General features: G+C 39.0%; 1 protein-coding gene across 1 annotated transcript; it reads right to left on the bottom strand.

Moving 5' to 3' along the window:
- Positions 1 to 875: 875 nt before the first annotated feature.
- On the bottom strand, positions 876 to 26922 carry FRZB (frizzled related protein). The gene is made up of 6 exons (XM_017643584.3): positions 25661 to 26922; positions 20157 to 20204; positions 9594 to 9659; positions 5569 to 5773; positions 5115 to 5178; positions 876 to 2131 (listed from the first exon to the last, which is right to left on the bottom strand). The coding sequence occupies exons 1-6, from the start codon at positions 26121 to 26123 to the stop codon at positions 2009 to 2011; spliced, it is 969 nt and encodes a 322-aa protein (XP_017499073.2). The 5' UTR covers positions 26124 to 26922; the 3' UTR covers positions 876 to 2008.
- Between the last annotated feature and the right edge of the window lie 417 nt (positions 26923 to 27339).

Below are 27339 nucleotides of genomic sequence, written 5' to 3'. Positions count from 1 at the left end.
CCGACCCCCAAAAAATATACTGCAGGAGCTGGAAACATCTGTGGTTTTCATTGTACATCATAGATTCCATCATTTAAAATTCCTCTTACTATGCTTTGGAAGAGTTGATGACATTTTGTGGACTTCAGAAACCAATCAATTTCTGTGAATCTCCTGCCGGCAGTTCTTGCCCTTCTTCCCGCGGTTAACATGAAAAAGGCATGAGAGAAACAGGACGATGCGGAAGCACCTTTTCCAGTTATTAGCCCTTGAAGCTAAAGCTGAGGCCCACGTATCAGGATGAGGGATCCCGAGGGGCAGTTCTCTCGCACGGCTCTCCACTACCACCCGCAGCACCTACACCCGCAGCCTCTAGAAAGAGCCGTGCCGGTCCTGGCATACAGAATAAGGCCCATAGGGCAGATGGCTGCCCCAGAGACGCTGTGGTCCTCATGCGGGCAAAGGTAGGGTGTCTATCCCTGGGACTGTGGAAGTTCTCGGGGTATGACCCTCAGTCAGAAGGCAGACATTCTCCTGCTTTCAACAGAGTGAATTTAGATGAAGTATTATTTACTATTTTAGGAGACTTTTGTTCAGAATGAATTTCATTCTTGCCTGCTTGTCCTTGTAGAAGGAAACAGCACCGTTTTGCTTCATAAGACTTTTTGTTTGCAGCATACCATAGCTTAGAAATTTAGATCTCTTAATATCAAACATGTAAAATGAAATGAATGAGACTTTCAAGTGATTGGCGCTGGCTCTTCAGCTCTGAAGCACCCTGCAGGAGGAAGGGGGTGAAAAAAAAAGCATCGTTGCTCCCCAACATCCCTGGGGATCGCACTGCAGCTTGGGTATGAGATTGTGCATTTGGTTCAAAAGTCAAAATAACCTCACTCTTGACAACCATAAGTCCTTTAATTAGGCATATTTTGTGGAGCATGAAATAGCACAAATCCAAATGATAAAGTGCTGGCCAGTGTTTAGGCCTGTAATTCAGTCCATCTTGGGTGTACGAGTATGCAGACACACTCATACACAAACACACACAGCTTGCACATTTCACCATCCTGAAAACTGTAGCATTTTTTTATGGAGCTACATTTCTTTTAAAAATAACACCCTCATGGCACAGGCATACATCCTTTCTTTTCCTGGTCAAGGCAGCAAGTCAAGATTTATTTTAAAATAAGAAGAAAAAAAAAAAGACACCAGTGTGTTTTTTTAAAAGGAAGCAAAGTAAACAGACCTATGCTGATAACAGCAGATGTCTAGCTGTAATTCACTTCCCTAATGCTGATTAATATATTCATAAACAAATCAGACATGTTGCCAAAAGAAAAATGCTACTGGAAAAACACCCCAGCAGCTACTGGTTTCAGTTGTGCTTCTCAATCAGGCAAAAGAGTCTCCCCAGCTCCTAGCACTATTTATTTTGCTTCCTGCCAATCTTTCAAATAACTCATCTTGTATATCATTTCCTCATAAATGTTTCCTGGTGCTTGATTGCTTTGCCTGTGTGGCATTTGATTTCAAACTGCCATTTTACCTATATAAACATTCAGAATTTTCTAAGCATGAGGAAAGTGCCCAAAAGGCATGCAAAAATGAGGCTGTAATTGGAGAACAGAAGTGTGTTTTACAGTATATCTAGCTTTCTGTGTATACCAGAAATCTCTCTTTGCATGCAACTTTGCATCCCCAATCTGGGTGCAGAACAGTAAATTAACATGTACTCCAGCGAAGAGGCCGTGGTATCAACATGTTTAATTTATTATTATGCAAAGAACATTTTCCCATGATTACCAGAATAGGAAACATGTAATATATTTAAGGATCTGCACCCAGACCACAAAAAAAGGAGGTGGCAGGTGTGAGGGAGAAAAGCAGAAAACAAAAGGGAAACAGAAGCAATATCAATTGCCACGAGATTTTTGTGGTAAAAAATAGAATATGATGTGCAATAGTGCAATTTTCCTTTACTAGCCCAGCAATGCAAATCATAACAGGAAGTCCACTGATGTTCAGCGTCTCAGGGTTTAGTTGCGTGCTTGCCAGGGGTAGAGTTCCTGCCAGACTTCTGACTCTGAGTGGTATCACTATGGGTAGAATCACTCTTATTGAGTGCAAGATGACGTAGCTTCGCATCCCAGCGCTGTGAAATTTAAAACAGAAAATGGACATGTCACATGCACAAATCACTAGGGTCATTTCTATAATTCTAACAACTAAGACTACAAAGTCAGTTCTTAAAAGCATTTTACTACTTTTCCAAAAGTATAAATTCCGTATCCCAGGGTTACAGTGAAATTGATGCTATGTGAACATAATTCTCCGATTTTTGAAAAGCACAAAATTGGCCACCTAGGATAGATCAGGAATGCTTTTACATCAAACCTTAAACTTTAAATTTCCACATCAGTAAATGGTGACACAAATTTCTATTGATAACTGTGGGTATTTCCTGAGGTAACATATGCACAAGTCTGGCATTTCACAGGTGATCGACAAATGGAAGATTTACATAGAAAATTTGAAGGGCTTAAAACTATGTGATCTGAAGTTAAAACAATGAAAATTTGGAGAGGAAGGGGTGTCTTAAAAATATTTTTCTAAGTAATATCTACTAAGTGCCACACAGAACAAGGTTCTGCCCTCATCTAAGTTTTACAAAGCAGACATTACCAATGTCTTTATTAAGCAGTCAAACTTCCTAATACTTCATATTAGCAATGCCAATAATGTTCAGATGTAATATAATATATAATAAAAGGAAGTTAGTTACATTATGGCTGTAAGGATGACAGCAGTTACTTCTCAAATTTCAATCCATATAGAAATAAGCTGGAGAGCTTGTTAAAACTGCAGATTTTTATTCAGTGGATCTGGGATGGGGCTCAAGATTTTCATACCTAAGTTCCCAGGGATGCCAGTGTTGCTGGTCTAGGGACCACACTTTAAATAGCAAGGAGCCACTGTCGAAATCTAAGTCCATCAGCTACCATGCAACATTTCCTGAGCTTACTAAATCTCATTTTCATCATTATAATTAATAATAGCATCTTCATTTAGATCGTTCTGAAGATTAACATAGAAATAGTTCAGAAGACAGTAAGGAAGATGAAAATGTATCAAGTGTTTAGTACATAATCAATTATCATTTTTTAATTACTGAATGTAATTCTTCATTTTAGCATACCTTACTCCACTATCTTACTGTTTTTCATATTAAAAACTGCCCAAGGCAGGCCAAATATCTTGATTTGAACAACCCGCTAAAACAGAGACTTAGGTAAACAACAGTTTGCCTGGCAAAACCATAGAAAGGTCTCTGTGAGCAGCTGAAAGGAGAAACTCTGATTCAGGGAAACAAAACAAAACAAAACAGTGTCCCCCTTACATAAAACTCTTTCCATCCTCAAACTGACTGGGAAACTAAAGTGAGGATCTCAATGATTCTAGACAAAAAAGATATTCTACCCAAAGTTTTTAGCCCTGAGTATCTGCATGGGAAATAAAAATTGTGTTTGTTCAAGTTATTGGTTTAATTCTTCCTGTTAGCATGTTCAGATCCAGACCGAGAACATAAATGGTTTCCCAACAATACTCTGTGAGTCCCCTGTAGGAAGCAATGGAAAATACGTTTGCCTTCCTAAGGAACAGGCCAAACAAGCCATGTATCTGGCTCTTCGCATGACTGTTTTGGTCCCAAAAAAGGCAGCAAGCCTTGTTACATGCTTTGCATCAGGGGTGGTGAACGTTCTCCCAGTTGGTACAGAAATTTTGGACAAATTCCCGTTTTGCATTTAGCAAGTAGAAAACCAAATTAAAAGGACAGTAAGAGATTTCAACATACTGAAGAAGAGCCACTTCTTAAAAACACCAAAGAAATTGAAGAGATACAAGCAGAATTTCCACAAGTCTGAACTTGAAATACATCTCACTTTTGACAAATGTATTGGGAGAAAAAAAAGCTTTATGGAGGGCGTTCTCTCCCTGCAAAATAATGCCCCCTACACTTTTGTAGGTCACTTGAACTCAAATGTGTCTGCTGTGTCAAGTGCTAGATGTGTAAGATAGACTGCCCAGTGTTGTTTAACTTTCCCCATTGTTTCCCAAGCCTTCAAACTCACAGGAGGAAGAGAATGTATTATGTTTGGTACAATTCCCACTCTCCCCTCCTGCCACCCTCCTCCCCCATCCCTGACACCCAAATGCACACACACTTTTCAATTCTTTGCCCCGCCACACATACATCCCCACATTCGTTTCTTTCAAACTGATTTGCTTAGAACAGTAAGAAGAAATTACACCTTCTATAATAAGGTAATTTACTGTGAGTTTTTAAAATGCATCACTTACAGAATCAAAGAGGCACTGACTTAAAAACAAAGCTACTTACTGCTCTGAAGACCTAATTTGGTCAGATCTCACATACATGAATCTGGCTGCACTTTGCCCATGGAAATTGGTGTCTATGCATTGAGACAACATTGGTAGTTTCCTACTCATCCTTCATTTTCCCCTTTTTCTTTGACTCACAGACTGCAATTTGTTCAAGGAAACTGTATGCTCAGCTAAAAAATCTAAATTTCCCAGCCTCTGTTGGAACTAGGGATAGATATGAGACCTAGTCCTGAGTAAAAGTTGCTACATGGGACCTTGGGAAGCCCCCTTTTCCCTCCCTTTTCTTTCTCCCTGAAATGTAGGTGTGATGCTGAGGGTGGGGCAGCTATTTTGTGACCTCCAGATAAACATGAGTATGAAAGCAATACCCTTAAAACCAACAGAGCTGGCAGGAGCCTGGAGTCCTAAGGATAATGTGGAGACACCCTACCAGTGTTATGAGAAGCTAGGCAACTGTGGTTAGATAACTGACACCCATACAGGGAATTCACTCCTTAGGTGGAATGGGTATTAAAGACAAACTCAGTACTTGGAATTTAAAAGATATAGATATAGATGATATAGATATAGATATAGATATAGATGTAGATATAGATATAGATATACACATATATCTCAGGTTTTACTACTTCTCATGTAGTTGAGGGCAGCTATTTTATTTAAGTGACAATAGTTGCTTTTCTACTTTTCCCTTCTGTGTGTACTTTATTGAACATAAAGTATAGGCTTACCTTAACTTTTTTACCAAGTCGATCCTTCCATTTCTCAGCAATAGAACCTTCCACCAACAGTAATCTGTATTTTTTAAGGAAGCAACCATTTTTCAAAAATTAAAACATATTAGTGAAAAATACAAGGAATCATTTCCAAAAAGTACTGCTTAGTCTAGAATAAGGACAGCCAAGTTTTACAGCAATAATTCTTAACTCTCTGGGAATCATGGACCCCTTAATGAATAAATGAAGTTATGATCCCTTTCCCCAGAAAATGCACACCCACAAAAATGCACACTTACACTTTTCTATCCAATACATGAAATTGAGGGACCCAATTAAAAACCTATCTGTAATCCCTTAGAATGCATACAGATCCCAAGGTAGGAACCCCAGAGTAAGATCTCTAAGAAATGGTAGTAAGGATAGAGTAGACATAGAAAGGTTTCTGAGCCCTCAAGGAGTGAATCACCTGGAGCGCTCCTCGTCTTCATAGCCCATGATGATATATTCCTCGTGAACGTTAAGGGGGGGGCACAGGCAGCCAGAGCCAGCGTGGAGGTCAGCAGTGCCCCGCGGGATGCTCACCAGAGAAGCCTTTAGAATCTCCTTCACCTCCACTACTGCGGTCACATCATGGCACTGCGTCTTTACCTCTTTAACTTTAGCTCGAATGACTGGATAAAAGACAATAAAGCTGATATGGTAATAATGATACACAATAGGTGCCCCACTCAAAAAAGACAAGTAGTCTTCTTTCTAGCCAATTCTTATTCACTTGATGCTCAATAAATGGTCAGGAAAAGTCAACCTAATATTTTTGCCATAGACATTAGCAAATGACACACTATGTAACACCCCTGTCCCCTTAATGTTCAGCCCTGATCTTCTAATTTGTGTATATATTTGTTTATATGTATATATATGTGTGTATAGATGCACATGTGTGTGCATGTAGTTCATTGTGAGAAATCTATTTAGATAATCAAAGACTGAGTGAATCCAATGTAATTTTCCTCAGAAATTTCATTTTGGATGTGTGTATATGTATCATGCAGTTTTAATTGCTGCCAACAGAAAGTTAAACCATGTTAATCTCACTCTACTTGAAGACCTAATGCTTAAATATGCTTTGTTTCCTTGTGAGCATTATTCTATCTGTCTATTCACAGATTTTCTAAAGAGCTGAGGGATCTCTTCGGTGTCATGTAGTTGTCCTGTTCTGCGGTGTTCCCACACTGGTCCTGCGATCTTCCCACCTGCCCTGTCTTGGCTCACTTTTCAGACATCAGCTCCTTTCTTCCTTTGTTTCAGTGCACAATTTTTTCTACTCTCTTGTAGGTACACTGAATTTTCTTTTTGAATAAAAACTGTCACTATTAGACTTCATTCTTTCTGTCTGCTTTGAACTCAGACACTCCAACGTGCCTTCCCTCACGTGCCTGGAATATGGGCTGTATTAATCTACCTCTCTCAGTGGCCACACTGGCACTCAACTTATCTCACAAGAGTTGGCTTCAGTTCTCAATATAAAGACAAACTGCCCTAGAAATAAACAATTCAATTGCAAAGTTAAAGTATTTGACTCAGAATCTAGAATGTACAGTTCTGCTTCTTTTCTGTATTTCTCTCCTTTGGAGGAGCCAAATTCCTTAGATTTCTACTTCTGGGAAATGAACTTTATTTTTCTAAAGGGGGTATTTGAAAACACCTAAAGAAAAGTAAAACTGTCAGTTAGTAAGAAGCCAGTGGCTTTTATCCAGGCACACTCATTGCTCTCCCTCAACACCCATGGATGTTACACAGAGGCAAACACAATATGCCCAAGTGAATCCACTTTTCAAAAGCCTCTTAGGCACTTATCTACAAAGCACTTTCATCTGAATCCCTTTCCACAGTACTTTAGGGGTTTGGGGACCAAAAGGAATGGAAAAAAGTAATCCATGAAAATATTAAGGCAGCTAATAAACCATTCCCCCATCAGTGCCCCAAACTCCTAAGAAACTTTTTCAATAACATTCCACCAGTATGACACACATCCAAAATGTTACTCATTCTGAAAACTTAAGGACAAAACTTCAGTTTTGCTTCACAGATACTTCAATCTTCGAAGAATTAGCTGTCCCAAGTATGAGAACTTAAGGGTAAACAAAATATAACTGCCCAGCTGTCTCTGCCAGCTGCAATTTGTGAGTAAAAGAATTCCCTTCCTATTAGTGTTCTCTCTACTCTGTTTTAACAAAAGATAAGATTGCCCTTTTTGAAACGTCACTTGGGTGAATCAGATAATAAACTCACAACCCCAGCTAGCAGACATTTTTTTGTGTCCTGGTTTATGTGAATGTGCTTTATAGCATCCATCAACTATTAGATTAAGTGAACTCTGCAAACATTCTCAAACTAATGATTTATTTACCCAGTGTGTCTACTATTTTCATTAGAAATTTTTAGCACATGTACCCACTCCAAAATAAATATCTCTCTTCAAGACTTACTTGATTATTCATGTAACTTTGTTAAAGCTCAAGAGCTTTAACTGAATTAACCTGAGCGAAGCAGGTTCTGTCTGAATTATCTATTGCAGCCACCGCCACTTTCTCAATAGACACATGCAGATATCTTACAAAGATGAAAATCAACATATTTTGAAACTTAAAATGTATTTTCTTTTCAGAGTTTTTCCTCCTATGTAATCATGTGAGTGTTTGCCTTCCCCAGAGGAGCTCTAAGTAAGCCCCAGACAAGTGAAACCCCTAAACTATGGGCAACCTGGTTACTGTTTGGCTCTGAGGAAGAAAGTATCACCTTTCCATTAATTGTGATCTGCATCCTATTTTATAATATTCACTCAGCTACTTTGCTGAAGATCTTCTCTTTCTAGGACTTGTAATCACTAGTATTTTAACTTTTAACAAAAATAGCAGCACCAACCATTGCAGCACTAAGAAAGCTGGGTAACGTAAGATAAATTCAAATTCAACTCAGTTTCCTTGATGTGACATTTGTACTAAGTTTTTAGTATAACTGTGCTTAGAAACTCAAATAGTGGTTTTCAATCTTAAAAAGCTAATCTCATAAAATGAAGATCTCTCTTTCCCTACGATTTTTCACATCAGTTTGTAGAGGAATGGGTCCTCAGATGAGCAGCCAGGCATTTGACTTCTTAGATAAACATGACCTTCCAACCTTGAGAAGCGTATCCACCACTGGCTAGGAGGCACTGGGTCCCTCTCAGGAGGAGTAGTAAGAAAAAAGAAATATTGATTCCATTGAAGAAAAACTTGGGAAACTAGGTGCACTGATTTTAAAGAGATTTACCTACACTGTGATTTTTCTACTTTATACTTTTCAAAGATCTCAAAGATTACTCTTACAGTCTTCCCCATGTCTATTCTTTCCAATTCCCAAGAGTATAAAAGTAGAAATGTCTGCTGCATATGTCCTATATCCTGTAAAACAGAATATAAACTCAATGATAAAACTCTCATTTTAATAATAAAGTTCCCTTTAAAAATCTATTTCATTGCCATGTTTATTCATGGACTCAGCATCAGTCCCTGCAGAGGCAATAACATGACCTTTTTTAATCTCAGAGATGCTAGAAGAAAAAAAATCACAATAATATGTCATGGAATACAGCAAATATTGATTTGTCCCTTATATTATCAAAACTAAAAAACTCTATTAACTGACACTTCTAAAATAATGGTAATAGAGAGGTGTGACTCTAAAGCATACCAGTACCTAAAGGTACATTCTGAAAATCAAAAAAGAGGACAACTTTGGTTCAATACTCCCTGACAAAATGAGGATAATAAAACAGCTCATGGGGCAGCTGAGAAAGTTACATTAGACAGTGTATGGAAACTACCTAACACAGTACCTGGCATGGAAAGACCAAGCCTCTTCATCCTTCAGTCAGATTTGTCTGCTACATTTGGATTTATGGCTCTTCAATTAATATTTAATCAGAATGTTACTTTTCCAGGTCAAGCTAGGTAACAAAACATTTCCTTAATTGAATACTAACAACTTCTGTAAATGTTACTTTCCAACTCCATCCACGTTTTGCATGAGTTAGACTGAAGAGACCAAGTGTGACTCTGTTCACCAGCCCTCACACACAGAAGTGCTCCTCTGTTCCCCCGGAGGAAGCACAGCTGATGAGCCGCACACCTGGGAACAGTTCGCTCACGTCCTCCTCAGCCTCTCCGAGGGGGAAGGTCCCTCCCACCTTTGAAATGTAGCTCTGTGTACTTACCTACATGATTCCATGACGTCAGCAATGCTGCCTGATATGCTTCAAACCCCAGCCTTTGTTAAAGAATTTGACATTTGCCCATATGACATACTCTGATTGCCTGGGACAGAATAACTATGTGCTTAAAAGTTGTTTGTTTGTTTTTTAAGCATGATTCTTAAGCTGCTCTACCAATTACACACACACACCCCTTTCTTACCACAGCAGTTTATAGGTCATCCATGAATTTTCCTTACCATAGTTGTAATTGTTTCGGAAATAGGTCTTCTGTGAAGCTCTAATAGGCTTACATTTGCAGCGTACTGAAAAATAAACATTTTAACTATAAGCAAAATTTCAGCATTAGCTTTGTCTATGCACTTTTCGTAAGATTAGATCCAAATTTGGTGGCAAGGAAGCTTTTAGCAATTCTTTATGTCTGATCTCTCTCTCCAGGAACTACATTCATGTTTATTCCATCCATATAGCTTCTTATTCAGTGTCAGTATGCTCATAAACTCCTACTCTCCACAAACAAACCACAAAACCTGAGGAAACACTGCTCACCACCATGAATGAATGGAGCATGGCTCCTGAATCCTGCAAGAAACATGCTTAGGGTCAGGGAAGTGAACCAAGGTCTGCTGAGAGGTGATCTGTGTGTGCTCAGGTTTATCCCCGAACAGTACCATCTACGTTCACATGCATTTTACAGATCACCCAGCACTCCTCCAAACACGACTTCCTGGATCTAAAAGCAACTCAGTGCGATAAGCAGGTATTACTACAACCCCGTGATCTTAGGAGAGAGGCCCCTTCTGTAGGGAGAATAACAGTTAATTCATTCAATGGCATTTGTATGCTTATCAGAGGAAATTATTACATGCCTATTTTGAAATGAGAGAAGGTCCATGATTTTTCAACTTCTGGTGAGTAGTGGCCAAAACACATTTTATAAGCAATACAGGTGCATGTAATAAAAGTTTTAATTATCTCAAAATGTTTCATGTACAGATAAATCATTTAACATCTTGGAGAGAGTAGATTACTATATTGTTTGTAGATTATGTAGCTAAGAAATATATGCCATATGTTTCATAACCACATAAGTGGCTATTCACTAAAGTCAATATAAAAAATACAAAATGTACAATTATCTTAGAAAGCATTTTAGTTTATGGATGTTTTTTAAATAGTGCCCCTAAGAAAATTTCCTGGAAAACAGTATGGTATGTCTTTTCTCTTTTGACACAGAAAAAGGTGGGAAAAAATACATGAATCACAGAAACAGAGCCAACAAAAATATTTTATTTTGAAACTGTTTTATGTTAGCATGGAGGCCAATAAAAGAAGCGTTTGTTGACCACTTGATAATACATTTTCTAATCAAAATAAATTTTATTTCCAGCTGAACTTACAGATAACATGCTTTAAAGTAACAGTCCCAAGGAGAGCAGCCCTCTTACTACCAGCTTTTAAGTTCTAGAAATAAACACCTTTATTGGGGATAGGCACTGTTCTACAGGAGTCATGGCAACAACTGTTATTTCTCATTCACAAGCAAGGTTAGGAGTTTCTCAGCAGCAAACACAGCATTTCCCTTGTTCTGCAGATAGTTTTTAACACAAAATTTCTGCAAAATACAGATCTCAACTCAATAAATAATGGGTAATATAAGTGCTGGTCGCTATTTTGAAGAAGACTCCTCCAATAATAATATTCTTACTAGCAAAGCATTTGTATTCTCATTTGAATGAAAATGGAAAGTTATTTAATTCTATTGTACATTTGCTTTATTTTGTCCTGAAATGTTACCTATTTTTAAAAGACAGATATTCTTGAGGTGAGACTATTTCTAAAGAAATAAATGTACGGTCTTTGATTTATAAATAAATTATCCTCACTCATATACAGATATGAACATGTGTTTTTCTATCACTTAAAAGTAGATTACTATTTATGAAAAATATTTCATGTAGATGAATTATCTATATATGTAATTCAGATATGTGCACATGCTTTAACAAAAAATTCTTGGCAAAAATATACCAACTGTCACTGCACTGAGTCTAATATATTACCACAAAACTTTGCTTGAAGCCCAAACAGATTCCATAAAATTTCCAAAGCAGATTTTTTTTCAAAATTTACATCATCAAGTGACTTAGGAAAACTGTAAGTAGGTGTTTACATAACTACATATATACACAACTAGATATACATAGCTAGACCATTTCATAACAGCCAATGAGCTAAGCAATTTTATTCTGGAAACTAAATTTGTTTATCCTAAATGCACTTATTTCTGCTGGCATCAGAAGTGGCAATGCTATGCTACAACCCCTAGTTCTTATTATAAGCAAATATCTAGGAAAAGACACCCCAGATCTGTGTGCAGGAGGTACTGTCAAAAGGTGGGGGGGAGTTAAAATACAATTCCATTTGTGTTACAGTTTTCATTGTGATTCTTTGAGGATTCACTCTTTCCAACTGGTTTAGAGCTTAAATAATCTTAATTTGTACCAAATGCACTGTATGTTATATATCTTGGCATTTGACCCTAGAAGCCCACTTGTCCTTTTTTCTTCATTTTAAGATACAATATAAGGAGCAGACTACAGATTTCAAAAAGATGTAAAAAAATTATTTTTATGATTTGAAAATCTGCATCCCTAACTATGACTTCTTTTTTGAGACCTCAATCTATATTCTTAACCACCTATGAGAAGTATCCACAAGTATGCCCTTAAGTAATTTTAAACATATCTTGTAGAGTTAGTGGGAGAATTAAATGAGATAATACCTATAAAATACTTATCACAGTACCTGGCATACCATGCCCCATAAATGTCAAATTATGCTCAAGACTTACTGGGATTCCTAATCCATCATGTATAAAACCATCTAATGAGTAAGAGAAGCAATATTTTTCCAAGGCTCCTTGCCACCTACAGAACTGTGGTGCCTACCAAAAGTAAGTGAAGCAATCAGATTTTTCAGTAGCGCTGGCTTCTGCTATTTTGATTCGGGTAGCCCAAGCTAATTTCTGCCCTGATATAAGGAGTCCATGTGAATTATCACATACATCTCCAAAATCTGAAGGATTGATCTTAGCAAACCCAAATGACTGTAAATGTGGCCATTTTAATGAATATCATCATGCTAGAGAATGTGAGAAGGTGATTAAGGGCTCATGGGTTTGAATTCCAGCTCCATCTCTTCCTAGCTGCGTGGCCTTGGGTAAGTTACAAAACCTATTTCTAAACTAATGATACCTACTTTATATGGTTGTTGGTAGGAATTCAAAAAGTAATTCACATGGAGAATTTGGCATAGAGCATACTGCTTAGGAATCATTCATTGAATCTTAGCTATTGTCAGTAGGAGCAAACAAACCAAAAAAAGATCTGAAGATATTTTGTACAAATTCAAGAGCAGTTTATGAAACAGAAGAGATGATTTTCTAACAAAAAAAAAATCACTTATAAATTTGAAAATAAAAATTTGCTATTTTTTTCCCTAGAGATAGAAACTTTTAACTTATATGTATTATAGTTAAATTGGAGGGTTTATATAAAAAAAAGGTTAGAATTTAGAAGTCATATTGGTTTTATGTTCACCCAAGGGCATACTCTTCCACAATAAGAATGAAATGATATACAGGACCAAATGGGTCAATCTCAAAACCATTACGCAAAAACAAAAGTGCTGGATGAGTCCATTTACACAAAGCTCAAGAAACTACAACTTAAATCTATGGCAATAAAAGGAAAATCTGTGCTTGCCTCATGGTGAGCTGGGTGATTGGGCATGAGGCAATTCTCAGGGGTAATGGGAAGGTTATCTTGATCTAGGGGGCAGCTACATGGGTATATACATCTGTCACAATTCAGTGTGACATACATTTAGGAATTGTGCATTTTCCTGTGAGTCAACTACACCTTGATAAAGTACCATAAACATAAAAATGCATATAAGCCATTCATTTTTCATAAATTGAAATGTGCTATGACTTAGCAGCTGTTCATTACGTGTTTAAAATAATATTTGTTTCCTAAACATATACATAGGGCACAGAATATCATATTAGATTTTATTTTGGATTACAGCAGCATATGGAAAAAGCAATGAATTTGATTGGTGAACCTAGGTAATATAATAAGGCTTTAAAAAGCAAAAATAACATTTACTCAATTTAGCTGAAAAAAACAAACTCAAATATTGTAATAAAGATCTCAGAGTAATTTGCACTTTGTAAAAGGGAATTGTCTAAGATTGAGAGGACTAATATTACAGTTAATAAGCAAAGGAAATTTAGTTTATTCCTTTAGGATTTATGTCATTGGAAATTTTTAAATACACTGCCTTTAACAAGGTTTCTGGATCCAAGAGTCATTCAGGATATACACAATATAGAGAGTCAATGTAATGTGCCCATTTTCTCTTTTGAGACACAAAGTATTGTGTTTAATGATGTACTCTAAAGAGGGTAAGTTAACAAAAAAATTAAGTGTGGGCTTTACAGTCATTTAGAACCTCATGTATCTAATCTCAGGCACACAGCAAAGAGGTGCAAGACGAGGGAGGTGCCACCCACTGCTCATTCCTGTCCCACAACGGAAGTAACTTTACTATACTATATACCCACAGGCACACAGTATGACTATATGGGAACTACCATTAAACTACTGATGAACAGTGGGTGCATGGACCAATAAACTGACTACAAACTTTCAGTACTGGCCATCTAGAAAACAATGGTCCCACAAACTAAAAAAGAACATTTCCAGGAGAAAATTTTTCATGGAAAGATAACTGCATTAACTCTGTTGTATTTGAAGTACAAATTGGCTACTCAGATAGAAGTGGTTATTGGAGGGGTGAGGGACCTGCCAACCAGGGTGATCAGAACGAGGGTCACAAGGGTGATAACTCAGCCTGTCCAGATGGACTCCAACGGGGAGGAAGCGTTGTTAAGGAGAGGCCAAGCACAAAGCTCTGGGCAATGGCCAAGGCCAGGGGCAGGGGGAGAGGAACAGGACAATCTAGATAAAAGCTCAGGGAGGGGAATGCTTAGAAATAAGAATTGGTCAAAAGCATCAAATACTGCAAAGTCATGAGAAAGGTATATTTGTCAGCTTCTATAAAATTATAAAAATACTTTTTTAAAATCTATCCTAATTATTTTTCCAATAATGGATATGTTACCCCAGGTTAATTCAGCCTCTATATTAGTAAATATTTGCACCAAAGAAAGAGCCTGGATTCCTTCTCAAAATTAGTAGGAAGCCAAAGAGAAGGAAAAACTTTTGGAGAAGAAAAGAGAGAGAAAAGGTCTAAGCTACCCGAGTAAAATTAGGCCATCCTAGTAAAAGAGCCGGTGGCTGAGCCAGGTACTCCTGTAATCAGAAATCTCTAGGTACTCAGCAGCTCAGGGGGCCAGAGGAGTTTCTCTAAAGCACCTGTGAAATAGGGCCAGGAAGAAGTCAGTAAAAACTCTGGGAGAATACCCAGCTTACACCAGGGGATACTGCTAATGTTTCCCTAATTTGAAAAAATATATATATATATATATATGTACACACATATATGTATATATGCATATGTATGTACACATATATATGTATATATGTATATGTATGTATGTATGTATCAGAAGGGACCTCAGAGGTCAATATCATATGACTTTACATTAGGAAACAGACCCAGAGAAGCTAAGTAATTTGGTCATGCTCATATAATTAATTAGTATCAGAACTGACCAACGATATCTCCTCTCAGGAAAAATTTGTGTTTTTCAAATATAAAAGCTCATAAAGTGGTCACCATCACCAAGTAGAAAACTGGGAGGATTCTTTTTCAGACTGTTAACAAAAAATAAATCTTTCTATTGAACCATTTGAATACCTGACTTATTTTCTGTGTTGATCCGATAGACCAAGTAACTCGGTGGAAGAGAGTTAAAATTGTTTTTCTCTGTTTTCCATGTTATGGAAACCAGAGAGTAAGTCTGCCTTGTTATAATAGTGAGTTTACAACAGTTAAACACACTCACAAATTGGAAGCTGCTCAGACAGAGTCATTATCTCCAAAAAAAGAAAAAGTTGTTCAGCTTTAAGGCCCAGGATAAATTAACTGGAGTGAAATAATTTATTTTCCAAATTCCAGGCAGAAACAGCTTGACACTTTTGAAACAGGGGTTATGTAGGTTAACAGTGTTTTTGTGTCTTCCTCACTTCCTGTTTTATCATAATGAACCTCAGCTGTTACATTGCTCCAAAGTATAAAAGTTTGAGTGTGAACAAATTATATTTTCTTTGCAGGACATGTGACTATGCTGGTGTTTCTTCACAAGCAGAATGAACTTGTTCTGACTGTTTTCGTCACTCCCATTATACCAGGGAACAGAAAAACATTTATAAAAGAGGAACAGTAAATACTGAACCCAGGAACACTGCATTCATTCTAATTTTACACATTGTGCTAGTTGCAGTGTTGCTGATGTCTTCTCTCTTTCACACGTTGAAGTGCTGTATTATTCTCACCATACTTCTAGACAAAATTTCTATGTTTTGTTGATATACTTTTTTACTGGAGTATAGTTGATATACAATGTTATATTGGTTTCAAGTATACAGCTTAGTGATTCAGTAGTTACATACATTATTAAATCCTCATACCAACTACTAGTGCAGTCACTGTCAACATAGAAAGATGTTATAGAACTACTGACTATATTCTCTATGGTGTATTTTCATCCCTGTAACTGATTTATGTTATGATTGAGGTTTTGTGGCTCTTTATCCCCTTCACCTATTTCTCTCACTCACCCCAACTCCTCCCCCACAGTAACTACTAGTAACTTCTCAGTGTCTATGAGGCCACTGCTGTTTTGTTCACTTTGTTTTTAGATTATACATACAAGTGAAATCATATGGTATTTGTCTTTTCTGCCTGCCTTATTTCTCTGAGCATAATACCTACTGAGAGCACATACATTCACTTGGCCAGCAATTTTGATTTACCAATTGTACCATTATGCAAATGAGCTTTTTGGCTTGCTTTGACCAAATACAGTAATAGAAGTGATCCTTAAAATAGAACCATTGCTAGACACCAGTGATTTCCAGCAGATTTTATGACACTATAAGAACATGCTCAATTACAACAAGAAGGTAACAAAATTATTTTAAATAAATCATTTAAATTCACTTATATTTTATAAAAAATAAATGTTTGTTGGGGCACCTTTGATGGATATTGCCTTGGGTCAAACATTTGTTACTCTGATAGGATTTAGTGGAAATCAACAATGAAAACTGTTCCAATCTAATGAAATTGGTGTTTCAAACTTACAACTTAATAAAATAAATGTTCTGCTTCTACATATAAGACATCTTACAAGGGAGAACATACAGATACATATCAGTGCAAATTACAAGAGGAAAGCAAAATGCAAGAAGTATATAGTAACTAATGGCAATTGCATGTTCTTACAGAAACAAATGCAGCATTAGTCCTAGTAACGAACACTAGAAACAACCAAAATACCCGGGGACATTAGACGGAATAAAGTGTGGTATATTCATATGATAGAATACAACATAGCAATGGGAATTAAAAAGTACTGCTACACACAGCAAAACAAAGAAAGCCCCTCACCCAACACACACACTTTAGGATTCCATTCATAAAAATTCAAAATCAAGCAAATTAATATATGCTGTTAGAATTCTTGCTAATAGTTACCTCTGGGAAGAAGGGTGGGAAGTAGTGATTTGGAAGAGGCATAAGGAGACTTCTGAAATGCTGCTAATGGTCTGTATCTTGATCTGTGCAGTGGTTACATAAGAATGTTTGCTTTGTGAAAAGACACTGTGCTGCATGCTTATGGTTTGTGCTTTTTTCTGCATGCATGTCATCCTTCATTTAAAAGTTTCTTTTATGGGAAGAAGGAGTAGGGCTCCATCATGTCCCTCCCAGTTGCACCAGACTGAGAAAGCGTTCGTCATTTCCCGCCCCTGCCTGGCTTTAACACAGCCTTACTTGAAAGTGGGCATCATGCAGACAGAGGCTGCTCCAGGAGCAGCCCTCTAGTTCTGACACAAGAAGTGGGAATCGGGTCTCTCCCAACACACTCCATTCTCTTCCACCCCATCCCTCAGGCAACTGTGGGACACTGATGCAGCAAGAGCTAAAGCAAGGAGGGACCCTCAGAAATCTAAAACGCTGACAGAAGAGAACCTTCCTTTCTGATTGCACATGTGATGTCAAGAGGTTGGGGCAAATCACCATTGCTTTGTCCTCTCACCACTTGGCCTTAGACACAGGCGAAGTCACATAAGTACAGTGCAGAGTGGGTACTTACAGCCCAGCTTTTGGGCCAAAGGATGAAAAAAGACGAGTCACTGAAGAACTGAAAAGTGCTGGGGAGGTCACAGAGGGACGAGCTTGGGAAAACGATCCCATAAAATTGTTTATGAACTGCTGGGCTCACCCTGGGTATATGAGTCTTTCACTAAACAGCATACAATAGACATCGAAAAACCCAACTGTGGGGTAGATCGCTGCCCTGATCTCATAGGTCACTGGGTAGTGCACACATAGGATAGATCTGAAAGGCACTGCAAAAGCTTTGGAAATGGTGCCAATACTGCAATCACAGCCTACAGAAAACTACTCAAAATTTGCAGTCTAAACCCAATTATATTGACTCCTGCTAAAAGAAAAATATCAACATTTTCTGTAGGACTTCAAATAAGACCCAAAGTCTTAGAACATAATATTCTAAGTGTTCAGGATGCAGTAAAAAATTACTCTGCATATGAAGAACAAAGAAAATCTCATTTTGTGTGAGAAAAAACAAATGGCACAAATGTTGAGGTTACCCAACAATGTCTTTAAGCCAGCTTTTATAAAAATTCTCCAAAAATGGTGAACACCCTTGAAATGAATGGAAAGCTAGAAAGCCTCAACAAAGAAAAAGAAAAACAGGAAAAAGTAACTGGAAATTCTTATTTTGAGAATTGCAATAACTGAAATAAAAAATATCACTGGATAGGCTCAATAGCAGAATGGAGATGACCAAGGAAAGAGTCAATGAACTTGAAAAACAAACCAATAGTAATTATCTAGTCTGAAGAATAGAAAAGATTTTGGGGGAAATGAACAGAACCTCTAGGACTCATGGGAAAATACCAAAAGATCTAATGTTCATATCACAATAGTCTTGGAAGAAGAGAATGTTGTATAAAAATATTTATTTGAAGAAATATTTGTTTAAACTTCTCAAATATAATATATATATACATATATACTATAAACACTTTTCAAATATTAAAGAACAGAAAACAATAAAGTCAAAAACAAGAAAACAGAAAAATTAGTGAAACGAAAAGATAGTTCTTTATATTCAGAATATATAAGAATTCTCAAAACTCAATAGTAAGGAAACAACCCAACTTAAAATGGAGAAACCACTTGAACAGACACTTCACCAAAAAGGATATGTATGGATGGCAAATAAGCTCATGAAAAGATGTCCAATATCATTAACCATTAGAAAAACACAAATCAAAATGAGCTATCACTATACATCTATTAAAATGGCTAAAATAATTTTTAACTTTTTTTAATTGAAACTTTTAATAAGATAATCATAGATTCACATGCAGCTGTAAGAAATAATTCAGAGACATCCCTTATACTTCGTTCAGTTTCCCTCAATGGTAATGGTTTGAAAAACTATTTTTTTAATTTAAAGTATCACTGATATACAATCTTATGGAGGTTTCACATGAACAACATTGTGGTTTCAACATTCACCTGTATTACCAAGTCCTCACTGCCCCCACCCATTGCAGTCACTGTCTATCAGCGTAGCAAGATGCTATAGAATCATTACTTGACTTTTTCGTGTTGTACTGAAAATGGCTATATTTCTAAAAACCAAAACTAACAATACCAAGTGTAAGCAGGGATGTAGAACAACTGAAACTCCTACACACCACAAAATTGAACAGTCATTTCAGAAACTCTTTGCTTGTTTGTTTGTTTGACAAAGTTAAACATAACCTTACCATATAACCCAGTAATCCTATTCCTAGACATTTATCCAAGAGAAATGGAAAGTTATGTTCATACAAAACCTGTATACATGTATTTATAGTAGCTCTATCCACGATTGACAAAAACTGGACACAACCCAAATATCCTTCAAGGTGTGAATGGATAAATAAATGGTGATATAGCCAAGTAATAAAATATTCAAAATTAAAATGAATGGACTATTGATACAGGCAACAATTTGGATGAATGGACTATTGATGCATCCAACAATTTGGATGAATCTCAAAAGCATTCTACTGAGTGAAAGAAGTCAATTTCAAAAGGTTACATACTCTATCATTCCATTTATATAACAATCTCAAGAAGACAAAACTACAGTGATAGAGAACAGATCAGTGATCACCAGTGGGTGAGGGTGGGGAAACTTGTAATGATAATGAAACGGCACACAGAAGTTTTTTTTGAGGCGATGGAACTGTTCTGTATCCTGATTATGGTGGTGGTTACACAAGACTATCTGGTGGTTACACAAGACTATCCATGTATTAAAATGCATAGAATTCATAAACTCATAGAACTTTTAATGACCAAAAGAAGTGGTCAATTTTGTTATGTGCTAATGTCAAAAATAAAATTGATTTAAGTAAAGAAATAATTGTATAAGTTTGTCCCCAGAAAAGATTTGCATATCTAGATTACATCAAAGACTAGTTTGACCACCGTGAAAACCGCAAAGACAGTGATATACTCACCACTGCTTGCTCCTCTACAGTTTCCATTACTAGAATCCATAGGAAAATCTGGAAGGTGATAGAATAAAGTAAGCTTCATTAGTATTTCAAGCATTCACATACAAAAATCTAATTCAGTCACAAGTTTGATTTGGTTAAGAACACAGGTGTCTTAAGAAGTGGATTCTTCTTAGTGCCATGATGTAGGCACTCTATCATTTATAGGTCAAAGAAGGGCAAGATCTATTTTTTTGTGTGATTCAAAGGTGATATACCCTTTGAATGCTCAACTATGCATAAAACTTCAGGACTTAATAAAGCTTTGAGTTTCACAAATTTTGTGAATTAGGACCATCCTATCACAATAATGCCCATGCACATACTAGGCACTCACTCAACATCAAGAGCCACCTCTTGATGACTTAAAGAACCAAACACCCCTCTTCAATAAACAGATGAATTACAGTTTGCTGGCATACATTTAAATGATTAGTGCCTAAGAAAAACATGCAGAGAGCATTCTCACGCTCTTTGTTAATTGTACACTAAACAGCTCTTCAGCAGAAAGGAAGCCTACCATCCAGGGACTACTCAAGTCAGTGCAATTAATTGTTGTGATAATAATTAGAAATTGCCATTGACTCTTTTCATGATCCCATAATCCCAGAAAATAGTAATGATAAATGATGATAAATGGTAATGAATATGGTAATTCTATAAAGTTCTTCGGTATTCTAGGTAAGAAAGCAGCCTCTAATGAATAACATTGAATGCCTCAGTAAAGCACCATGCTGAGAGATGGGATGCTCAGCTCTATATTCTTGACACTTCAACTCAGTCCATACGAGTTCACTTTGGGGCCTGCTGAGACTGAGGAACTCAGGGTTAGACATGCAAATCTGGAATGCATGTTCTCTGCTATCTCAAAAGCACAGTGAAGTAGTTATCTCTCATCTCTTGGAATCCCTTGTCCAAGGCTGTCTTTTATTCTCTTAAGCTATAAGTAAATAGGCTTTTGAAATATAATGGAAGAACTTGATCCTTTAACTGCAATCTGATGGTCAAAAGACACAGATTCTCGCAATTTAGGAATCACTTCTTTCTTAATAAGAAAGGAAGTGTAGTGTACAATTGGTTCTGGTGTGAATTTTCTTTCTCCTAATAGCTTATGGTCTTGGACAAGCCACTTAACTTCTCTGTATACCTCAGCTTCCTTTTCTGCAAGCTGGGAATAGTAGTACCTAAATAAATTAATATGCATAACACACTGAAAGTAGCACTGAGATGCATTAAGTATTACTAGTTCTTAGTCTGCCGCTGCTAATGTTCCTCTCCTCTAGATGACCCATCCTCTTCCCAGTGATGTTGTTAAATATTTATGTTGCGCTTTACCATTTATCAATCACTTCAAATTAATATTTTTTTATTCTTTATGATCCTGAATGTCAACTGATTTGCTTAAGGTACAACATAATGGCACCCCTGGAATTCCAGGTAAGGGCTTAACACAAAAAATGGTTTTCTTTTAAGTGGAGGAAATATATCCAGTTCTTAATTATTCAAAACTATTTGTCTATAGGCTCTTGGTCTCCTGCCTCTTACACCTAAAAGACATTTGTCTCTTACAGCCCAATTATAATTTAGTCAATTTTGCTATTTATAGAAACAATTATTTGGAAATTGGGTGGAAATGAAATTTTAAAAAGAATTAAAAACATTTGGGGACTACCTGAGACTCTATTACCACTGATAATTGGGTTCATTATCAATTAAATACCATAACACTCTGAGACACTTTTCCCTACCCCATCCAGAATGCCTTTCAATATTTTACAAGGAGGATCTTTAGAATCATGTTTTCTCTCTAGTCTTAATCTAAAATTTCCATTTCTTCTTTCCATTCCACTTTCTTCCTATCACACTAAATAATTCTTCCTTCTTGGTACTTGGCCCCTCAAATATTTGTAGACCAGAGCTAAAGAAAAGGCTGCCTGTTCCTCAGAGTGGGGAAATGATTAAACAGCAGCTCATGCATGTGAAAGTTGGCGCAGCTCAGCCGGCAGGAGACGGCCTGGAGACATGTGCTGAGCAAGGGCTGGGGGGGCACGTTAACACTGCCTCGGAAACCAGCAATAACTGGGGATTGATTATAAAGCCTCTGGCTTGGCAGCCGTGGGTGTTGCATACATAGCTGTTAAGTGTCATACCATAAATTATCTTAAATACTTGATTTCTACATTTCTGAGAAAAACTATTTGTAACGAGCAGTCATCCATCAGATTCATTGTTTCTTCCTGTTGCCCCCAAAGGGATCTGATCTTGAGCCCCAGGTCCAGGTCAGTTTGTGTAAAATGAAATATTGAGGTTATATATTCTGAAGAAATAAGATGTGCTCCTCCAGTTAGGTCCCAGTGAGAAGCTTGCTTTCCAGAGTTGAAATGGTAAAAGAGTTCTAGGCTATGTCTGCACTGACCAACATACCATTTCAAAAAACAAACAAAAAGGAAAATGTCAATTTGATACAATGATAATAATAGTAAAATAGTGACAGCAAGAATTTGTTAAGGGCTGTGTGCCAAGGATTATATATGCTGCTTAATTTTACCTTCACCATATATAGGCAATATTGTCCCCATGTTACAGATCAGAAAACTGAATCAGAAAGGTTATATAATTTCCCTTTAATAACAACTGATTGGAGAACCGAGACTCGACACCTGGTCTGCCTGACTCCTAGCCCATACGCTGCACTCACCACATGGTATTAACGATTTGACTAAATGTCTTATCTGATTGGCTGAGTAATTAAATTGAACTGAACTCTCAGATAAAACAGACAAAGGAGTTGTGCATGTGGCCACAACTCTATAGTAAATATAAAATGAAATGTGGAAAAGAATAAGTTTAATGGAAATATATTACTGATGGTCAGAACACGACATTTTCTTTATAAATGTATGTTTGCTATTAGTATTTTGAAAGCAAAAAGCAGTCTGAAGCAATACTCCATTGCAATAAGACTTCGCTTTGTAAAATGTCCTAAACTTGTTTGTGGACTCATAATGTACTAATGTGTGTACAAAGCCATGGGAATGGTAGGATTTGAAAATCCTGTTGGCATTGAAGGAATGAAAGCTTGTCTCATTTTTATATTCAGCTGGATAGATTTCTAGTCATAAGGCACAGGGACTCTGTTTATACCTCAAGGAAGGAAAAAACCCTGCTTCATGACCTATCATATCCTAATAAACCAAGGAGTGTGTTGCATCGTAAATTAAACCAGCCACATTGTGGTATTTCCTAAGTAATTCCAGGTGCCTAACGGTTTGACCCAGGATAGGGAATGTAATTTTCAGCAAGCTGGCCTTGAAAGTCAGGGGACCTTCAGGCTAGAATCCACCCTTCCATTCTCCATCCCCTCCTCCCATTGAGCTCCCTCCTGTTATCCCAGTCTCTGACCCACTGAAGGATATAGCAAAAGGAGGTGGGGAAGGGAGACCATCATTAAAATATGGTTCCAAGTGCATGCACCCCTACTTATTTTTCTAGCAAGGATGCTGCCAGCAAAGCAGATATTATGATGTTCCAAAATAGCTCAGAAATCAGGTCCCATGAACTGACAACTTATTTCCATGCAAGCCCTATTTGAGTGCTTCAATGAGGCAACTGTTCTGTTTGGGCCATGAAGATAGGTAACTCGGGGACACGTAAGGAAACTCCTTGCCATCTGTACTGACTATGGCTTTTAAGAACAGTTAACTTTGCCAAACCTCTCCCATTTGATGGCCACCTCTAAGAGAGGTTTCAGAGCAAGTCATCTTAAAGGGGAGGAATGCATTTCAGCATGACCCATAGCCACCTCCTTCCTAGCTCTTGGCCTGACAGGAGCACCAGCATTTAACGGACCCTAAGTACCCAGCAGACCAGTGTCTTGCAGAGTCTGCACAGCCTATGACATTAAGGAGTACAAAGGTTCAAGAGTGCCCTTCTGGCCTTCAGATTAATAGGAATAAGTTTCTTTCCAAATATTTTACACCACTAATTCTTGGTTCTTGACAAAAGTCATGGTATTTTCAGAGAATGAAAAACTAAGTGAGGGGACCATCAAAAAGCTCTTGAAATCTTTCTGTTCAGTTCTGATTTTGCAGCTATTTGTACTTTTCCCTCCCTACTCTCTTTATGGGAAGTGGGTCAGTGTGCACAGAAAGCAGCTCCCTGACAACCAGGAGCTGTTACCTAGGAGTGGACTAAGGAGATGAGTTTGGGCTGAGCAAGGGGAGAAGGAAAGAAGTTGATGCCCAAGAAATCCATGGAGAAGAAGATAACTGAGCCTCACATCTAAGAGCAGAGTGGATCTGCAGAGGGTATGAAATAAGACCACTCGTACAAAAATTAGGTTTGTTTTTAAAGTATATGAAGGGTGAAGTTTGAGCTTTAGGTTAGTTGGTAGGAGTGACATTGAGTTGGAATTAAATAGATTAAGTTCAGTTGGGGTCTTGAGAGTTATGACTGTCATAAGTAGACAAAACACTAGTGAGAAAAACAAACGTGTGACTGAGTCCATTAAATGTAGAGCTGCAATATAATTTTAAAGTGGGAAAAAAAAGAAACGAATGTGTGGTAGATGCATACACAGAGAAAGGGCAAGAAACAGGATATTAAAGACATTACTTATAGAGCATACGAGTGGGATAAGGGGTTAGATTAAAAATAACATTCCATGAGGGTATGATGATAACACAGCGTAAATATAATTCCTTTCATCCATATGTCATTTAGAAAGTGGCTTGAAGGCATTTGGGAATGTGAACGGAGCCCAGTGATTTCACTCTGCCAGCTCTGTGGCTGGGAGCAAGTCACAGCAGCTAATTAGCAGTGCATAGCAATGTTTTAGAGCTGTTTCAGGCTCGAATGGGAGAACAGTTTATCTCATTGAAAGGAGGGGGAAATTTAAGGTGAAGGTAATTGCTCAAATTGGATTTTGAGCAAACACATACTATTAACATCCGGGGGTTGGAGTAAGGTTACTGACATTGTCTTGGCATTTTTAATGATCCGAAGAAAAACCATGCTTCAGTGCTTCAGTTTTCTATTTTCACGGCATAGTCTTGACAAACAGCTAAAACACTATCAGTATAGAAACTGATCACTGAGAATACAAGAGACTCAGGGAAGAAAGCTGACTGGTTGTAAACCAACTAAGAAAGGAAGAAAAGAGCATCACTATACAAAGCCATGGCTCCTTCCACGTGTAAAGAGTGGGAAGTGAAGGCTGAGTGTTCAGTAGGAGTCGGGGGGAGTGGAATGAAGCCGGCGCTTCAGAAAGACAGATCAGCTATCGGAACAGATCACTTTGGGAGGATGAGGAGGTGAGAGGGGAAAAGGAACAGTGCTTGGCTGAGGACTGATTAGGAGAGGCGATCTGAGGGCACAGGCAGAATTCAGGAGTAAAGGAGAGCGGCAAGGAGTCCGAGGAGTGAGGGGCTGGAGGTCAGGGGAAGAGCTTGGGCAGCGTCGGCACTCACCCGCTCCGTCCGCGGTGACGATGGCCTCGGGAGAGATGCACACGCCGCGGTCATAAACAGGCAGCTCCTCGCAGGCCAGGCTCTCGGGCCACGCGTGGCGGTACTTGATGAGGATGGGCTCACAGCCCTGCCGGGCTCGCTCGCACACAGACTTGCAGGGCTTGATGGGCTCATGCTGGAAGTCAATGGTGCAGATGGGCGCATACATAGCGCAGAGGAAGAAGAGCAGATCGGGGCTGCAGTGGGTGCCCAGCAGCCCTTCGAACTGCTCGATGGCCAGGATGGCGTTGGCCTGGGTGCTGTGGTGCAGGTGATTGGGCATCTTGGTCATGTTCCAGGGCAGGGACTTGCACAGTGGGATGCGGACGGGCTCACAGGCTGCAGCCCCGACTCCGGGCGCCCGGAGCAGGCAGAGCGCAGCCAGGGCGAGCAGCACCATCCGTCCCGGGCTGCCGCAGACCATGGTCCCGGCAGGACGGGGCAGGATGGGGCAGCGAGCAGCAGCGCCGAGGACGCGACAGGCCCGCAGCGCCGTCTCTCCTCCGCCCGGCAAGTGAACACAATGATCTGGGAGCTTCTCCTCCCCCGGCAATCTCACAGCTTCCTTGGATCAAATTCCCCCAATGGGGTCCCACGAGCTCCAGCCGCCGCCCCCGCCGCTCTGGCTGCTCGTTCTCGGCGTCTAAGCCTTCTGGGGCAGCGGCATCTATTTATTCCTCGCTCCCTCTGGCAGAAACATCGGGCTTCACAGATCATTCAGATGAGGGGAAAACAAGAGGAAGCGAGCGAGAAATAAAAACAAAGTCGAATTCAGCGGAGGTAGTTGCAGCTCCGGAGAGTCACGTCCCCGGTTTACAAAAAGGTGCTGAAAGAAGCATGAAATCCTCCTGCCGGGGCTCGGGGAGGGGGCATGCGGGGCAGGAAGGAGGCGAAGACTCCCAGCGGAGGAGGTGCAGTAAAATGTTCAAGTCTTGGAGGTTAATCCAAGGGATCCAATTCTTGATGTGAGCAGCCGGCTGCAGCCACCGCCGCTGGCAGGAGGAACCTCGACGGGAGGTCTGCGCCTCCGACCGCCGGCTTTTCCCTTTGCCACTTCCCGGCCAGAGAGGCAGCCCCGCCCCGGTGCAGTCCCTGCCCTCCCACGCCGGCTCCTCTTCCCGCGAAGGCAGTGGGGGGTCGGGGGTAGAAGGTCTGTGGGCTGCAGACGGAGGGGAGGGAAGCCTTGAGACGCAGGGAGGCTGTCGGCCCAAGACAGCGCTGAGATCTGCAGCTCCTTCCCGACCCCACGCTGGGGCGCCGCCGGCTCCTCACTGGGGAGCCCACCCCTGTTCCCCACTCGGAGCCCAACCAAGCCCCTCCCTCCCTGGAGATCGCTCTGTAAGCAACTGACAGCGTTACCTCTGTGATCACCAGCTCTGCAGAAGGTCAGACCTGAGGAGGAAAGACTAAGCAACGTCACTTTGAGTGTTCAAGATGCAGAAAACACGGACCCCTGTGAGCTGTGGGGGAGACTTACCAACCCAGAGCTCCCGACTACAGAAGTCTGCATTATGAATGATTAGGTGCCAGGGGGTGGGGGGGTTGGGGGGGATCACCTTTCATAAAAAGAGATACATTATGCATATCTCTTGTACATAATTACAAGTAGGTCACCAGAAACAAGAAATAATTTGGGTTTT

This window comes from Manis javanica, chromosome 12 (assembly GCF_040802235.1).
Source record: "Manis javanica isolate MJ-LG chromosome 12, MJ_LKY, whole genome shotgun sequence".
NCBI classification, from domain to species: Eukaryota; Metazoa; Chordata; class Mammalia; order Pholidota; family Manidae; genus Manis; species Manis javanica.
Note: the sequence above shows the minus strand (reverse complement) of the source record. Positions and strands in the feature narration are given on the sequence as shown.